The 17,325-nt window shown below is 32.3% G+C and overlaps 3 protein-coding genes across 5 annotated transcripts in view; all 3 read left to right on the forward strand.

Annotated features, from left to right (window-relative positions):
• The window catches only part of LOC111705470 (centrosome-associated protein CEP250-like), a 36,180-nt gene extending 34,909 nt beyond the window's left edge, over positions 1 to 1,271 (forward strand). Inside the window, exons 38-39 of the mRNA XM_023478029.1 lie at positions 157 to 359; positions 652 to 1,271. Of these exons, the coding sequence (XP_023333797.1) occupies positions 157 to 359; positions 652 to 817 (369 nt within the window). The 3' untranslated portion in view covers positions 818 to 1,271. The remainder of the gene's footprint in view (positions 1 to 156; positions 360 to 651) is intronic.
• A 6,010-nt stretch (positions 1,272 to 7,281) lies between these two features.
• LOC111705447 (uncharacterized) lies at positions 7,282 to 13,218 on the forward strand. Of its 3 annotated transcripts, none has more exons than XM_023478000.1 (9): positions 7,283 to 7,552; positions 7,763 to 7,845; positions 8,534 to 8,622; positions 9,081 to 9,128; positions 9,255 to 9,359; positions 9,500 to 9,544; positions 9,904 to 10,001; positions 10,389 to 10,437; positions 12,856 to 13,218. In XM_023478000.1, exons 1-9 carry the CDS (start codon positions 7,470 to 7,472, stop codon positions 13,201 to 13,203), a joined length of 948 nt encoding a protein of 315 aa, XP_023333768.1. In that variant the 5' UTR covers positions 7,283 to 7,469; the 3' UTR covers positions 13,204 to 13,218. The 3 variants fall into 3 exon arrangements, with proteins under 3 accessions (XP_023333769.1, XP_023333768.1, XP_023333767.1); XM_023477999.1 differs by having other exon boundaries at positions 7,285 to 7,552; positions 9,500 to 9,553; XM_023478001.1 differs by lacking the exon at positions 9,081 to 9,128 and having other exon boundaries at positions 7,282 to 7,552; positions 9,500 to 9,553.
• Positions 13,219 to 14,207: 989 nt separating this feature from the next.
• LOC111705464 (galactoside 2-alpha-L-fucosyltransferase 2) lies at positions 14,208 to 17,311 on the forward strand. Its single transcript, XM_023478022.1, has 6 exons — positions 14,208 to 14,251; positions 14,831 to 14,912; positions 15,697 to 15,727; positions 16,173 to 16,241; positions 16,430 to 16,463; positions 17,195 to 17,311. The coding sequence occupies exons 1-6, from the start codon at positions 14,232 to 14,234 to the stop codon at positions 17,259 to 17,261; spliced, it is 303 nt and encodes a 100-aa protein (XP_023333790.1). The 5' UTR covers positions 14,208 to 14,231; the 3' UTR covers positions 17,262 to 17,311.
• Positions 17,312 to 17,325: the final 14 nt, after the last annotated feature.

A 17,325-nucleotide genomic window follows, 5' to 3' on the forward strand; every position in this document is an offset into this window, starting at 1 on the left:
CTATTGTCGACCGTCCATTGATTAATAACAATACAGATAGGACACTAGCTGTCATCTTATCAAGATTAAGGTTTTTCGTTCATAATAACTGAGTCCTGGTAACTAGAAACTTTTAATTTTAAATTATATTTGAAATAAATCTTGTTTTCTGTTCAGGATCATCGTTGTGAGGAGTTAACCAATGATAACCTGATTCTCCTTGAGGAGAGAGACACACTCCAGCTCCGCCTTAGTTCTATGATGCGCCAGGTCGAGAGTGCAGCGAGTAGCCGGGCAATGACCCCGGTCCCAGGCGGTCAGCCCAGTCCTATAATGCCTGTTTATCAGCCGCAAGCTCAGATTATTGAACTTCATCAAAAGTAAGGGATTTGATAGGATTCGTAGCCGGGTACCGATTCGGACTCAAATATGGATTTAAATTCGGATGATCGAGATTGGGATGGATTTGGATTTGGATTTGGATTGGGATTGGGATTTGGATTGGGATTTGGATTGGGATTGGGATTGGGATTGGGATTGGGATTTGGAGGGTTTGACTTTATTTTAATTTGAAATTGATTGAAATAGACAAAATTGTAAATTTTTCTCTTCTTAAAATCTCATCTCAGTTGAAAATTTGTGAATAGTCCTGATATATGTTTAAAATTATAGGTTAGAGGAGTTACGAAGATTGAACTACTCCCTGGATGTGGAGTTACAGAAGGAGAGAGGGCAGAGGGAGTCCATGCAGCAGAGGGTGATGGCACCTAGGAGTAGACAAGCTGATCACATGCTTAACACAGGACAACAAGCAGATAGTCCAGTTAAACATTTGTGATTTTGAAGAATAGTCCAGCTGAACCCTTATTCAGAATCCTGAATTAGGTTGTATTTGTGCGTCAATGGATTAGTGCAGCTGAACATTTGTGATTCTGTATAAGTGCTTTTGAACTTTACAGGCAGACAGGTATAATTCTTGTGATTCGTTAGGCTAGGCTAAGCATTTGTGATTCAGCATATTATCAATTCAAGCCATTGTGATTCAGGAGTCAGCCATATTAAGATTTTCTGATAAAATTAACTCCCTTGTCTAATCACTTCTATGATTCAGCTGACAACCTGTCAATCATTAGTGATTTAGCTGACAACCTGTCAATCATTAGTGATTTAGCTGACAACCTGTCAATCATTAGTGATTCAGCTGACCACCTGTCAATCATTAGTGATTTAGCTGAGAACCTGTCAATCATTAGTGATTTAGCTGAGAACCTGTCAATCATTTGTGATTTAGCTGAAATTATAATTTGTATAATTTAAAGTATTTAATTAGGTTGTTGATTGGCATCATTAAGTTGTTCCCGTTAACAAATCCAGTCCTATTTATATTCGACATTTTTCATGTCAAAACAAAAGCATGTAATCTCATTGGCTGAATATTCAGTCCAATCAGAATACAAGTTTTACCGATGAAATGGGGAGGAGAAGTGTGAAATTGTGCAAATATGTTGTATTACAATCTTTATATTTTATTCTTGTTGGAAATTAATGAAATTTGAAGAGTTGAAAATTTTAATAAATTTTAGCGTTCGGTTCGAAAAGGCTTGGCTAATATTCGGAACTTCAGCCTTCAATGTGATATTGAAGAACAGTGATAATTTTTATCCTTTGTATTGAATTGTTTTTCAAAAATGTATAAATATGGTTTTAATAAAGATGACATGGTTAGAAATTGTTTTTATGGTTTCGAATCAAATATGTTTTTATTCAAGTGCAGCGTTCATAAGTGGTCAATTATAAATGCCATTGTTCCTGAAGGAATTTTATGTAACTCATGTCATTTACAACGATTTTTAAACAGGAAATTGCTACCTTTTGTTAAGCAATCTAATAAAATTTGCATCTTCCTGCATTCAATTCAATCTACTGCAGTCATTAATTAACATAAATGGTAACCCTCCGTAGGAATTCTCACTGTGTAAATTGCAACATCCCGCTGAATTTTATCGGGTTTAAATTGCAACCCTCTGCTGAATAAACTGATTGTTGTAATTAATCCTAAATTATAGAGCTGTAAGTGAATTTTTAATAGACCTCTTAAAAGATGGCAATTCCTGATTCACAACGGCATCCATTGCAAGGTACTAATGCAAGGAAAGTTATTTCAGAGGTGTACGCATTTTTTGTACTGCAGTGTACTGTCTTTGAGAGGAAAGTAAACACGAGACGGATGTCACAGCCCGACATGGAATCTATTTTCACAAAAATAATCTATGAAATATTCAGGTCGTAGGACAAAGTGAATAAATACTAAAGTGGAACAGACTAAGGGAACGACGACAGGTTGGGCCATAAGGTTTAATTTGGTTTGAAAATAATTTCATGAAAAGATTTCGTTTGGAAAGTAAAGACTAGAAAAAATAGACTAAAGACCCATGTAAATGTCGTCTTCAGATAGAACTTCGAAATTTTCACGATTTAAAATCAAAATTTTTTGTACGTTTCTATGTAGTTTATATGTAAATACTATTTAGTCGCTTAATCAATTCATTGATTTTGCCTGGCACTTCTAATTCTAAAGGAATTTATCATATATATATATATACATATTTCTAAATACTTGGGACATAAAATGTCGTCATCCAACTATGAGTTTGGTCCACTTTAGTATTTATTCACTTTGGTCGTAGGAAGCTAATATGTTAATTTTCAAAATTATCAAAATTAAATGCTTTTAACCTCCTCCGAACACTGATCTATTCTTGATTAAAAATTACGCCCAGAGAGAACTGGTTTCAATATGTATTGTACGCATAGTATACCCGACCGGAATTAACTTTCCTTGCATTAGTACCTTGACCCCTTGAAGCTTTTGCTGACCCAGTATGAATTAGACGTCGAAAGTTAATAACTTTAAACAACTGATTATTTTCAATTCTGGTTTCTGTACTGCAGGGAAACATTTTTAGAATTATTAGATTTATAATAAGAACTTAACACCTTAAAAATACGACTGTATCTTCCACATCTATTCGGGAGACCCACGACCACCACCTTGGTTTTGTGATTCTGAACTATGACAAAAGCATGTGAAGTACAGAGTATACTGTTGTGTTTTAAGCACCTCGTTCTGAAAGCACAATTCAGCAGTTTCTCTGTATTTTATGATCAAACTAGGAGCAGGCACGTCCCATCTTTTCCAATCCGTTTCTAAACGTTTACATAAATTGAATCAAGTCTTTGCCGCAAACCCTGATTTTCTCATGATTATCCTCATATCGTTGCAACCCAATGTCGTTTAATATTCAAACTGTGAATTATGTTAAATGAAATGAAAATTATTATTATTTTAATAAAATATACCATACATTTATATAATAAAACAAGACTTTCAAATTATGTTCCCTATAAACGGCTGGACCTATTGGGCTGCCATTTTTTGTGGACACTCATGAGTGGCGGGGCTGTTATGTAGGCTAAAGAAATCGTATATTTTTTCAAAAAAAAATGTTATCAACATTTTTTTCCATGGGCAACGCCGGGCCCTTTAGCTAGTATTACAGATATTAATGGTTTAGTTTAATTTTATTTTGTTAAATATATGAGAATGATATTAAAACTATTAATATTGAATATTCATTATGCTTCTTCAAATTCATTCTCAGAAATACTATGTTCATAAACTTGTCAGTTCAAAGAAATCTAGTCAGTTTTTTAATAATCAAAACTTTTGAAGGAGCATATTTATTATACTTAAAAAGGTTGATTCAATTCAGGAAATGTATAAAAAAAATTGTGAGAATTAAAAATGTAAGTAAAAATTTAGAGCAAGTAAAACAAAAACATTCTTTTAACTGAATTAATACATTTAGCCATATCAAGGGTTGTTACTAATAGTGACATCCTTCCATACTAATCAAAGGGAGTAAATTGCAATTCTCGTTGTTTCTAGTAGGCTTGACATCGTTCCATACTAATCAAAGGGAATAAAGCAATTCACGTTGTTTCTAAAAGGCTTGACATCCTTCCGTACTAATCAAAGGGAGTAAAGAAATTCTCGTTGTGTTCTAGTAGGCTTGACATCCTTCCATACTAATCAAAGGGAGTAAAGAAATTCTCGTTGTTTCTAGTAGGCTTGACATCCTTCTATACTAATCAAAGGGAGTAAAGCAATTCAGGTTGTTTCTAGTAGGCTTGAAATCCAAACTATCATAAGATGCAGCTTCTTAGGAATTGTAGCGGAACAGGCTCATTAAGAAGCAATAACTAAACTTTTTGTTCAGTTATCGTAACTGTGGTAGGCGATTATATCAATGTAACGAAGACGACTTTCAGTGTAAATTTTGATTCATATGAAGCTGTTAAACACCATTCATACTCATAAACATAGAAGTCAAGAGAAGCTGTCGATTAAAAACCCATTAAGTCTGAAAAAGCTTGTTTAAAATAAAAACTTTTTTAAAAAATCGTCTTTATTGTATTGATATAATCGCCTACCACTGTATTTTTTCCGGCAGTTAATGATGTTGTAGTTTGTTTTGATTTTTTTAAGCGCATTTACCGCGTAACTGCCCTTATCCATAACGGATGCAAAGTTCTTTATAGAAATAATCAATATGGTTTGGGAGTTTAAATTCCAAAAAATAATTTCAAATTCATTACTGATTTGAATGTAAATGGTTTTTCCATTCCTTAATGAATTTTAAATTAATTTCAAACACAACGTTTGAACAGAATGTTCCAAGCCCTAGACCCAACGAACCCAACAGGGGTTAAGTGACATCTCATAATTTTCAAGTTAAAAACAATCTCAGAATATATAATACTTTAATTTCAGGAATGAAGAAACTGTTAGATAAATTTTAAAATTTTAATTTCAATATTTTTATGTTTCTATGGGTTTAAGACTAAACAACTTAATTGAGTTGTTAATTTATTTTTTAGTTGGATCCGAACAGGGCTGGCAAAGCTCAAAGTTGAAAAAGCTAGATTTTTAAATTTAAATATCTGTGCATTCTAGTAAATATGTAGTTTAATTCTGTTTGAAAAAAGTTAGAATATATTTGTTGCACAGGGTGGTAATCCCTGTTCTATAAAGAAACTGTAATTTTTTACAGATGAATGGGGATTACAGGAATTAAGTCAGTTATTGAACCAACCAGTGTTTAAACGCAATTTTCACACTTGTATGCCAATTCCATTAGCGCCTGATCCAATCAGGGTTCAATCATGTGTGTGTTGACTATTCTAAACCAATAGAAATTGTATGTCGGTATCATCTATCTCATTATCTAATTAGAGTTATTCGAATCCTTTAATCGGCGCTATCAGTAAATGGAAATATTTTCTTCTACTGAAACTGTTAAATAATGATATTTTTCTGTAAACCTTATTATTCAGTAAACAGCAAATATTTACTCTCACAAGTGATTTTTCTAGCATTTAATTGATCTTAATTCATTTTTAAGTATTTTTTTTACAAATTTTAAATATGACATAATTGGCTATATACTATTGTAATGAATTTCTAAACGACAAGTAAATAAACATGTGCGGAAAATAGAATAATAGATGCACAATTGTTTATCCAGTTTTCTTGAAATCTTTGCTTTGCACAGAGGGTTTAAACCAAACAGAATAGAATATATATTAGAGTGGAATTTAGATCCTTCGGTATGAATTTTGTCAGTCCCTTTCAGCCTGAAAGGGATTTCAAAGTGTACAAATCATGTAAATGTTCACAAATTATATGAAGTAGAGTACATTAATACAGTATTGTTAACCATTAATTTTAAAACCTCTATAAAATGTCGTCTTCAACTTGAATCTCCTGTCGGAGACAGCCAAACCAAATTTTTAGCCCGCAATTACCTAGTTGCGCCACTGTTAGGTTAGGTCGGCTTAAAAGTCGGTCCATCCAGGCTCAGCTCGCCTTATTTTAAATAAATATGTTCTACAGTAGTTGCCATGTTAATTTCTTCATCGTCAGCCTGTGGACGGGTTACTGCAGTACATATGTACATCCAAGTTCTATTTTAAATTAAGAATTATGGATCCTAATGAACCAGGCAAGGAAAATCCTCCCCAAAAAAAACCTTTTTTGAACTATCGGATAAAATACCTAAAATGATCATCCTAGTGTAGTGGTGGTTGGTTACCAAGCTTTTTAATAGGATAGTGAAACGTGTTAATTTACAAACATACTTAGCTTTGAAAATAAAATGAAATAAAAAATTATGCAATAAAATAATTCATGAATACTGTATAGCAGCCCAGTGGCAATGCTGATGCACATTCAGCATTTCAAATTACAATCTAAAATTTACAATTTAAAAATATTTCTTTTATAAAACAGGGAGCACTGGCTCCATTTCTATGGATCACGCTAACTGATTTCGTTGACGCCGACGAGGGGAGGAAGGCCAACCACATCAATCTCTAGTCCGAACCACATTCTCATCATTTTCTCGTCCGAACCACATCGAAATCCTCGTATTTTCAATATTATTTTTTTAAAGTGTCCGATCCTTGAAAATAAATACATTTAAAAAAAATGAAACTTATTACGCGTAACGGCACGTAATTACGCGTAAGAGAATAATCTATTACGTTGGAAACCCTAACTGAGCAATATAATATTGCTCAGTGAAATATTGTTGTTCAAATAGTTCCATTCCCGGAGTTATTTTACACTCTATTATGAAATCCATTAAAACACCAAACCACCCCGCTTATCATTGAAAAACACTTTGACCCCTAGAAGTATGAGTTCGCTGACTGTACAATTCTTGGTGATTTTGCGTACATAAGCTATCTATGTTTATTTATTTATCTATGACCAGGACCATGAGATAAAGATAGATTGCGCATAAGACGACATTTTTCATATATAAATGTACAGAGATGTTTTAAAGATATTATATAGATAACTAGGTCGGTTGTGAACATTGGCTGCTCTTATGTCATTGAGTACTTGTGGTGTACATGAGTTCTGTAGAGAGAAATTTAAGTTAGTTTAGTCCTTCTCATGTCCTTCTTCAGTTCTCGTCACTATTATATATTGCTCAGTGAAATATTGCTGTTCAAATAGTTCCATTCCCGGAGTTATTTTACACTCTATTATAAAATCCATTAAAACACAAACCACGCCGCTTATCATTGAAGTACACTTTGACCCCTAGAAGTATGAGTTCGCAGACTGAACAATTCTTGGTGATAAGCTATCTATGTTTATTTATTTATCTATGACCAGGACTATGGCTTTTTATTTTGTTTTAAGAAAAATATTTCTAAAATTAGGCTGCCTATGAATGCCAAAAAAAATTTTAAAGGCCAAAGTCAAATTTGAAGTTTTTCTCGATTGTATAAATAGTACGCTAGATTAAAAATAGCACTGCATCTGAGTGTGATCGATAGTAACACAAATCCTTATATGGTTAATTCAAAAATACTGTAATTTTAGAATTTAATTATCATCATCTTAAAATAAGAATATGCGCCTTGTACCTTGGAAGAAGCTGTTCAGGATTGCTGTAGTGTGCTCTACTTTTTCTTTAGTATACCACCTGTTTACAAGGTATAGCTCTTTACATAAACATTTCATTTTATGCTAAAATTATGGCCATTAACAACATTTTGTAGCAATTTCTAACTATCTGGCAGTTTTTCAGAAATTTTTATTTTTGGAGTAATTTTGCAATTCTTTAAATTCCAGTGCAATTAATATTTAAACTTGATTGGATACGTATGTAAATTAAATCACTTTCAATTTCTGAAATTAATTCAGGTATACGAATCTGATTGAACAAGTAGCTCTGGCCACCAATATAACTTTATCTGAGGATCAGAGACTAATTAAACCTTATATAAGTATGCACAGAGTACTTATTTCAAAAGTAAATTCGTACTTTGGCAACTTAAATCGACCATTTCCCCCCTTGAGTGTATTATGGGTTTGAAGGAATTGGGTAAAGGCAATGATAAATTTTGCTAAAAAAGAAAAAATTGTCCTATAAATATATTTACACAGAAATATATACTAATATTAAAGCAATCCACTATATTACTCACCCTCCCCCTTTTCTGGAATTTTTATGAATATGTTATGTAGCTGGGTGGATATTAAGGTAAGATCTCGTGTAAATCGAGTGAAATAAACTCAAGTCTTCCCCGTGTAAAAACACGGTTCTGGACCTGTGATAAGCACCACATTAACCTAGTCAACACCCAATTTAGAACGAGATTTTCACTACTCACTCATGTGAAATATTCCAGATAATTTCGGGTTCTCTACGCAATTTTGTTAGTTGGGTAATAGAATTCTTTTTAAGTCAACAGAGGCCGAATTTGAAGCATTTGAGCCACGGCTTAGATTTGAGATGCGGCTAAAATATGGTTGGTTCCCCTGAAAATTGTATTCAATGTTACAAAATTAAAGCCGGCGCTACTCAATTGAAGCCGATTTTTGGCAGATTTGAGACGTGGCTCAAATTCATTAAATCCGGATTCAACTCAGATGAAAGGAACCAGATTTACAAGTGTTAATTTTGTTCTATAGGAGGTACATGTCCTGGTAGATTGGCACTAGGAAATGTTATTGGATGCTTTGAAACGCTTTGGGCCTTTAGCATCAGATATAAACTTCAGGTACTATACATACTCATTCTAGAGCATCTTTTACGTAGCTGGGACTAGGGTTGTTAATCATTTTCAAAAGCTATTGAAAAAACCATAGATTAATAACAACACAGATAGAAAACTAGATGTTGTCTCGTCTTTTCAAGTTTTAGAGGTTTTTCGTTCACAATAACCTTGAGGCGGAAGCCCAAAGGAGTTTCGCGTAGGCAGTGTTGATTTGGAAGATGACAGAGAGAGAGTAATGCGCTGCTTGCGTGGAACTCCTTTTGGGCTTCTGGCTCAGGGTTACTAACTTACTGTGAACGAAAAAAACCCAAATCTTGAAAGGACGACATTTAGTGTTCGATCTGTATTAGTAGTATTTATATAGTTGATTATTAATAAATAACTGAAAATAAAACATTGAAAGCCTAAATGTTATTATTTTTTATATCAATAATCTGAAAAGAAATTATGAATGTATGTAGGTAGTTTTTCCCGACAAAGAACTAGCTGTCATGAAAAAAACCTTTAAGGTATCATTTCGTTACAATCTAACGTTTTTTATTGAACCCAAGGTATTCCGGGAATAACAAAGGCTGAACATTTTTTTTCTTTTTCTTAGAATATTTGAAGCTACTTAATTGATTTTTTTATGCTAGAATATTGGTGAAAGTGTTCTAAGCGAATCAGAATTTAAAAAGTTATCCCAGCAGGGACTCAAATGGAGGAAAGTTCAGAATGCAAATGTTTTTTTTCTTGAACAGGTAAAATTTAAAATCCATTTTTTATTTTTTACTAAAATAATTTCATTACTATTGATGCAATATAGAAATATCAGTTTTGTAAGCAGTGAGACCATGTGTAAATTTGCAAAATTGTATTCTTTAAAATATAATAATTTTAGGAATCTTGTAATCCAACTATTGATATTGAACAGTATAAGAAAATGGTAGGACAGGTTAGAAGTATTGTTAATGGTTTTGGGTACTTTCCATAAAACTTCCAACATTTCAAAACTGTTAAGATTTTGTTCATTTAAGTTTTGCGATATTTTTATCCTAAAAAATGGAAAAAATGAACAAAAATACTGACTCTGAGAGAAAATAAAGGCAAAAACAAGCCAAAACTTTTCTACAGGAAGGGGGGGGGGTGGAACAGTTTCCATATAGAAATCCAACTTTTTAAACTTTTCGTATGAACGTCTTTTTCAGTTTGGAAGTTAAGAATAGAGTAAATCGAGATAAAATTTAATAATTTGAAAATGTTTATAGTGTTCTCAAAAAAGATGTCTGTTTATAATCTTTACAGCATGGAAGGAAGCCTGCCTGCCATCCAATATCTATGGAAGAGAATATTAGAATTGAAGATAAAGTTCCTGTTATAATGGCAGCTCTTTTACCCTTCAGGATAGTTTAATAATCGGGGAATTTTTTTTTATTTGTGGTTTATTATATTATTTTATTTGTTGAAATTTCTCGAATCAGAATTTTTTAAACCTCATAAAATAAATATTGAACCCTATAAATACAATCATAGGCGATTATATCAATTCAATGGAGACGACTTTCCATTTAAATTTTGATTTATATCAAGCTGAAAGCAGCATGGATTCACATAAAGAGAAACTGTCTATTAACAAGGCTTCTCTTTGTTTACTTGTAAACATGTAATTTGAAAAAACCTTGTTAACAATCAACACTTAGATTAAAAAGTCATTTTCATCGTATTGATATAATCGCTTACCACTCACTGTAAGAAAAAAATAAACTATAAAATTAAAAATTCAAATACAGGACAGAAATTACTCATCAGCTTGAATTTGTGGATAGCGTAAACAAGGAGGTAATTATTAACAAGGTTTATTTATCAACTGGTAATTTTTGTTTTATGAAATACTAGCGAAGGGCCCCGCGTTATCCGTGAAAAAAAAAAAATTTGAAAAAAAAATATATTTTGAAAAAAATTCTAATTTTTTAACCTAGAACACCCCCCGGCCACCCATGAATGTCCACAAAAAAATGTCAGCCCAATCGATCCCGCTGTTTGGCCGGCTATAGACAACATATATATATATATATATATATATACACACGAATGTCTTGTTTTATTATATAGAAGAATACTCAAAAGCAGAAATTTGTCGGGGTTTAAAAAACAAGAACTGATCTAGTGACTAAGTTGGTTTTACCTAAGTTTAGAGTTTAGTTCAAATATAAAGAGGCCTCGAAAGAATTTATAAAATGCCGTGTTCCTTACTTTCTGATAACGGAATGCTGCAGATATTTATTTTTTAATTAAATTATATGGAATGGAGTTCTTTAAAACTGTTACCGCATATTCATGGCTATTTATTTATTTTTGCAATTACTGAGATTTACACAGTCTTCACTTGGTCTTTATTTGGGCGTATATAGACGCGAAAGCCGGATTTTACTCAGATTAGGATTTCCTACAAAATTTTCGTTGAACGAAATTTGCGAAAATGAACGCAAGAAACTGAACGAATTTCGTTAAAGTTTTCGACCTTATTTTCGTTGCAAAATATATTTAATAGATATGGTAAATTAGCAAATAATCCCAGGAAAACAATAATGTTTTAATATGATAGTTTCAAAATAGTATGAATGCAAATTTATAAAATGAATTGTTTATCAGTGATTTTCTGCATTTCTATTTTCACATCTAGCAAATCCTATTAACTGTTTAGTGTTGAAAAGGGTTTCCAGTCGAAATTTTTGCACGAAATTCGTGCAATAATTGCGCAAAGATTTCAAGCAAATATTGCACGAAATTTCGATGTTTTTGCGCATTGATGTGCAAAAACTATTTTGCGCAAATTCTGAGGAAAATTTGGTATTTCTGTATTTCGTTAATTCATGCTATTTCATTATTTCGTTAAATTTCAAGAAACAATTCCAGGAAATAAATTCAAAATTAAACCAATCAGAGTCGACTATACTCCAGCCTGCTCGGCGCTCACAAATGCTGGCCGAATGAGCCCCAATTCTCAGGTTTTAAGTCACCGGACCGTACTGACTATTACACCGTTTACCGGAAATGAATCTCAAGTAGTAACTGAGTTACTTACAAATTAATTAATCATATTCACATTCACTAATCATCAGATTCAGTCCGGTCTGAACTTGGAGACGAGCAGGGTTAGATGGAAGTTGTTTGTTTACTGAAACTAATTCACACCATACTGTCTAAATATTAAAGTCTTTCATATTAATGCACTATATATTGCATGCAACAAATATTACTTAATTTCGTTTTCATGCACACTGCTGTACAAAAATTTCAATTTTTTGTATTCATGAGCATTGCGAAAATATATGCGAAAATGAACTGTATTCATGCAATTATCAGGAAAAAACTCTGACTTAAATTTCATATCCATGCAAAATTTCGTGCAATAAAATCTTTTATTTTGAAGGAATGTGCAATTTTGTGCAAAACTGGTTTCGTATTGATACAAAAATGATGCGGAATTTCGTGCAAAACCACGCAACTGTTGCGTAAGAGAATTGACTGTTTCGTGGAAACCCTAGTTGAACCTTGAAGGATACTTTACAGAAGACTGTATGGGGGAGGTTTGGAAGCCCTATTGGGACGCACACTGCCGCAAAAAGTTAAATGAGGTTCAGAAGCTGTGCAGGGGATGTTGCCTTCCCTCCCTCGAGTAACCCTGTATATTTAAGGTTCAAGAGTCAGCACTAAACAGGATAACACATAGATGTGAAAATACAAATGCAGAAAATCACTGATACACAAATCATTTAATAAATTTTCATACATACTATTTTGAAACTAACATATTAAGAAATTATTGTTTGTTTGTTTACCATATCAATTAAAGAATTTTTTTTTGAAAGAAAATAAGGTCAAAAAGTACGTCAAAAGTAAGTCAAAATTTGCAAACATCTTTAACCAAATTCGTTCAGTTTCTTTCGTTCATTTTCGCGAATTTATGACTGCAAAACAATATATTTTGACAACCTTTTAGATCTTTGTAGATCATATTAGAGTGTTTATATCTTACAATTGCGATTTTCGGGACTAATCAGAAAATTCAAAATGAATAAATCATTTAAAGAAATTGTATAAGGCTAAAATAAAAGTTGGCATGTAGAAAATACTAGTTTTTCAAGTATTATGTGTGTATTTTGGCGTTAAAGCTTAGAGATAATCCAATATGATGTGATACGCTCTGTATAATATTTGTAAAGCTAACATCGACACAAATTAAACAATTATTAGGCTGATTATGTGATTGGTAAAGTTGGTGATCTTTACAGTAATCCTGTATTTATTGGAGTTCATGTGAGGAGAACTGATTATGCAAGGTACCTTCATGTTTGCTGGGACACTTATATGTTTGCTGGGTACACTTTCATGTTTACTGAGTACACTTTCATGTTTGATGGGCACACTTTCATGTTTGCTGGATATACTTTACTGTTTGCTGGGCATACTTTCATTTTTGCTGGATATTTTTTACTGTTTGCTGGGCACACTTTAATGTTTGCTGTGCACAGTTTCACATTTGCTGGGTACACTTTCATGTTTGCTGAGTACACTTTCATGTTTACTGGGTACACCATTTAATGTTTAATGGGTACACTTTCATGTTTGTTGGGAACACTTTTATGTTTTCTGGGTACACTTTATGTTTCCTGGGTACACTTTCATGCTTGCTAAGTACACTTTTATGTTTGCTGGGTACACTTTTTTGTTTTCTGAGTACACTTCCATGTTTGCTGGGTACACGTTCATGTTTGCTGCATACACTTTCATGTTTGCTGGGTACACTTTCATGTTTGCTGGACACACTTTCATTTTTGCTGAGTACTCTTTCACGTTTGCTGGGTACACTTTTATGTTTTCTGAGTACACTTTCATGTTTTCTGGGTACACTTTCATGATTGCTTGGCACACTTTCATTTTTGCTGAGTACACTTTCATGTTTGCTGGGCACACTTTCATGTTTGCTGGGTACACCTCCATATTTTAAACAAATACCTATTTAAAATATACATACATATAATTTAAAAAAACAAAATGTGGAACTATAACACTTAATTAATTAACTCTATGATGCTATGGATCACCAGAAACACCAAATTATAAAAAATGCAATATGTCAGGTTGTCTACCAATTTTTACCTTCAAAATTAACGGAGATATTTGAAAATTTGATAATCAACAAAACTGACATTTTAAAACATCAAAATGTAGAGGTCGGGAGGACGGACTCTAACGTTTTCCAGTATATATCTTTACACTAAGAGGAACTCTATAAGATTGTGTATATAAATCACACGAGATAACTATATGAGCCTTGCCGCGTAGCTTGATGTGGAACCCTTCTCCGGTGGCCAGCCATCGTCTTCCGCACTAATCATTAAAACTATTTTTTATTATCTGCAAGTTTCTTGCGTTTTTAACTGTTATTTTTCTTAAAATATAGAATATCAAAGCCAAACTAAGAACATTCCCGTGGGTCTACCGAGATATTCCCAATCTATATTTGGACCAAATCGATGCTGGGGTTCCTGAGTTAACAAACAAACAGAAAAACAAACATAATTTCAACTTTATATATAATAGTTGACTCAAAGTACTTTAACGACACGATGAACTGGATGAAAAGAAGGTAAGTAATTTCTATCAAAACATGCGTTCTAACAAACTTATCGTAATTTCTAACAAAACTTGTGAAATTTCTAATACAATGTTCGGGTTTTCAAAATTTTATGAACCATATGGTTTAAACATTTAAAGATCAATTTTGAGTAAGTAAGTAAGTAATTATTTATTTGTGGAATATACCAAAAACATACAAAATTTAGTGTTTCAGGAGAGAATATTTAAAACCTTCAAAAAATTGGTTGTTGGAATGTTTCCCCCCAATTCTGAAAAACAAGGAAAAGGAAATTTTACATATTTATTGTTAAAATTTCATTTTACTTAATTGGTGGTGGATTTTTCGACGATGAATTAACAACTTTTAGAAATATAAATTATGGATTAAATTTTAATGTTGATAAAATAGGTTTTAAGGATGTGAAAAAGATATAGTTTCTACACAAAACGGGTTTTTTAAAATCATATTTTTACCTTGATCCAATTTTTGACATCCTTTCTGTGTGACTATATCTTTTACTCTTTTTTATCTTTTCTTTGCAAATCGTCTTTGCTTTCTTTTTATTTTTGCAAAGATGGCATCTGTTAGGTATAAGAACAGTGTGTTCCTGGTTGCTAGCGATGATATGAAATGGTGTGAAGAGTATTTATCCCAGCCTGGAGTTCACATGGTAGAGTTAAAATTTCCATTTGATCATTTTATTACTTTATACAGGGGTAGGCGATTATATCAATACGACTTATTTATTTAAGTTTTTATTGTTAACAAGCTTTTTTTGAATAACAAGCTTGCAAGGAATTGAAGAGTAGTTTTTAAATTGACAGATTTTCTTAACTGCTATGTGCATGTAGATATATCCATGTTTGGGTTTCCAATCGGAATTCCGTTGCGCGGAATTGCGCGCAATGGTTGCTTCCGCTTGTGCTATTTCATTGCGTGCAATTGCGCTATAATTGCGAAAAAGGAAGCAATTAAATATTCACGGAATTGCGTGGAATTGCGCGGAATTTCGCGGAATTGCGTGCATCGGAATTGCTTTTCTATCTAAAAATCAATAATTTTAACTGTTCGACTTATGTAGCAGATACAAGAAGGGAATAATTATATCTCTGTTGATTTTAAAATAATCGAGGCCAGAGTGTTACTTGTTGTAAGAGTTTTCAAATTTTAAAGTTTCTTGTGGTTAAGCTACTAATTAGCAATTCAATATGATACATTATAAAATATAGCGAGCAATTTCGCGCAATTCCGTTGCGTTTATTTGCGCGCAATTATCACGGAATTGCGCGCAAGGGCTCGCAATTGCGCGCAAGTAAAATTCACTTGCGTTGGAAACTCTATCAATGCTGTTTCACAACTTGAAATAAATCGAAATTCATCCTCATCGGTTTGATATAATACTGATATAATGCCAAGACGATTGTACAATTCTTCTAAAATAATTATTTTCATAGGTTGGAGGAAACAGCGCAGCACTGGACTTCGGGAAACATAAATTTACATTTTATCCATTTCAAATTTTTTAAAACATTACCTACAGTTAAACCCTAAATGATCCATACATCGACATCTAATGTCGTCTTGACAAATTTTCAATGGGTTTTATACTATATTACGTAAATCTCAGTAATTGCGAAAAGGAATAAATAGCTACGAAAATGCAGGAACAGTTTTATAGAGCTCCATATAATCATTTAATTAAAAAACTAATTATCTGCAACATTCCATTATCAGGAAGTGAAGAATACGACATTAATAAATTGGCTTTACACTTTAAACCTTTTTAACCTATTTGATCCAATCAGTTTTGTTACATTAGAAGTCTCTGTATTTCAATCAATAATTTTAACATTTTTATAAATGGTTTAATTCAGAATTCCTCATTTTTGTTTTTTATTATTTTTATCTAAAATTTGGTTGTTTTCTTCAGCTATCTTAGCTAAATGTAATCACTCTATTGTTGATTATGGATCTTACTCCCTATGGTCTGCTTTTCTAGGTGATACAATTTTAGAATTTAGATAATTTAAACTTAAATATATATTTGTATATTAACTGTTATTTATATTTAAATTTTGTTTTTAAATTCGAAATTGTTTTCAAAATTAGAAATTTTCTTTGAAGTGCTTATAAAATTCCACGGGCAACGCCGGGCACTACAGCTATTATAATAATAACTTTTTGCAGCTGGAGGCAATGTGATAACATCTGCTGATCATCAGTAAGTGCATATTTTATCTTTTAAATTAAGCTAAAGGGTGTCCCAGGTTGGTAGTTCAGAATGTCTTCTTCCAGAATTTGTTAAGTTGATTGATACCAAAGGGAATAATCAAAAATATTATATGGCATTCACAAAATAAATTTGATTTCAAAGTAAAACATATTTGAGTAAAAGAATTTTTTAAAAGAAATAATCTGCGGAAAATCTTTAAGATATAAATACAGTAGATGGAAGAAGACATTCAAAACTATCATTTTTCGTAGTACACATGAACTTTTTAGGCTCCTCTGGGTTATCGTAATTTACAGATTTCTTTTGCGTATTTGGTGAATGTGATCTGTATAAGACATTGATTCATATACTGCATATCTTACATATATGAGTTTTGGTATAACTTTGACACAGTTTTGTATAAATTTCTCAAGACAGGGACATCAGGTTGAACTATTATTTGTGGCGATCAACTCCTAAAATTTTTAGATAAATCATATGGCTTAAAAAGTTGCCTTGACTTGTTTAAGTTACAAATTTCAAAAAATATCATACATTAGTACAGTACAGTACAGTACAGTACAAGACAGTACAAGACAAGACAGTACAAGACAAGACAGTACAAGACAAGACAAGACAAGACAAGACAAGACAAGACAAGACAAGACAAGACAAGAAGTACGTCAGAAAAATGAAAAGAAATGCAACTTAGCATTATTCATTATTTTTTTTTATTTCAGAGGTGCTGCTAGGTCCGCAGGAGAAATGCTGGGCTGGAAATTATGGAAATTCGATTTTGAAAATTGAATTATGTAGATACACTTTAATAAAAGCCAAATATAAAAATACTGTTATTATCAGTTTTATTTGA

Source organism: Eurytemora carolleeae, unplaced genomic scaffold (genome assembly GCF_000591075.1).
Source record: "Eurytemora carolleeae unplaced genomic scaffold, Eaff_2.0 scaffold227, whole genome shotgun sequence".
NCBI classification, from domain to species: domain Eukaryota; kingdom Metazoa; phylum Arthropoda; class Copepoda; order Calanoida; family Temoridae; genus Eurytemora; species Eurytemora carolleeae.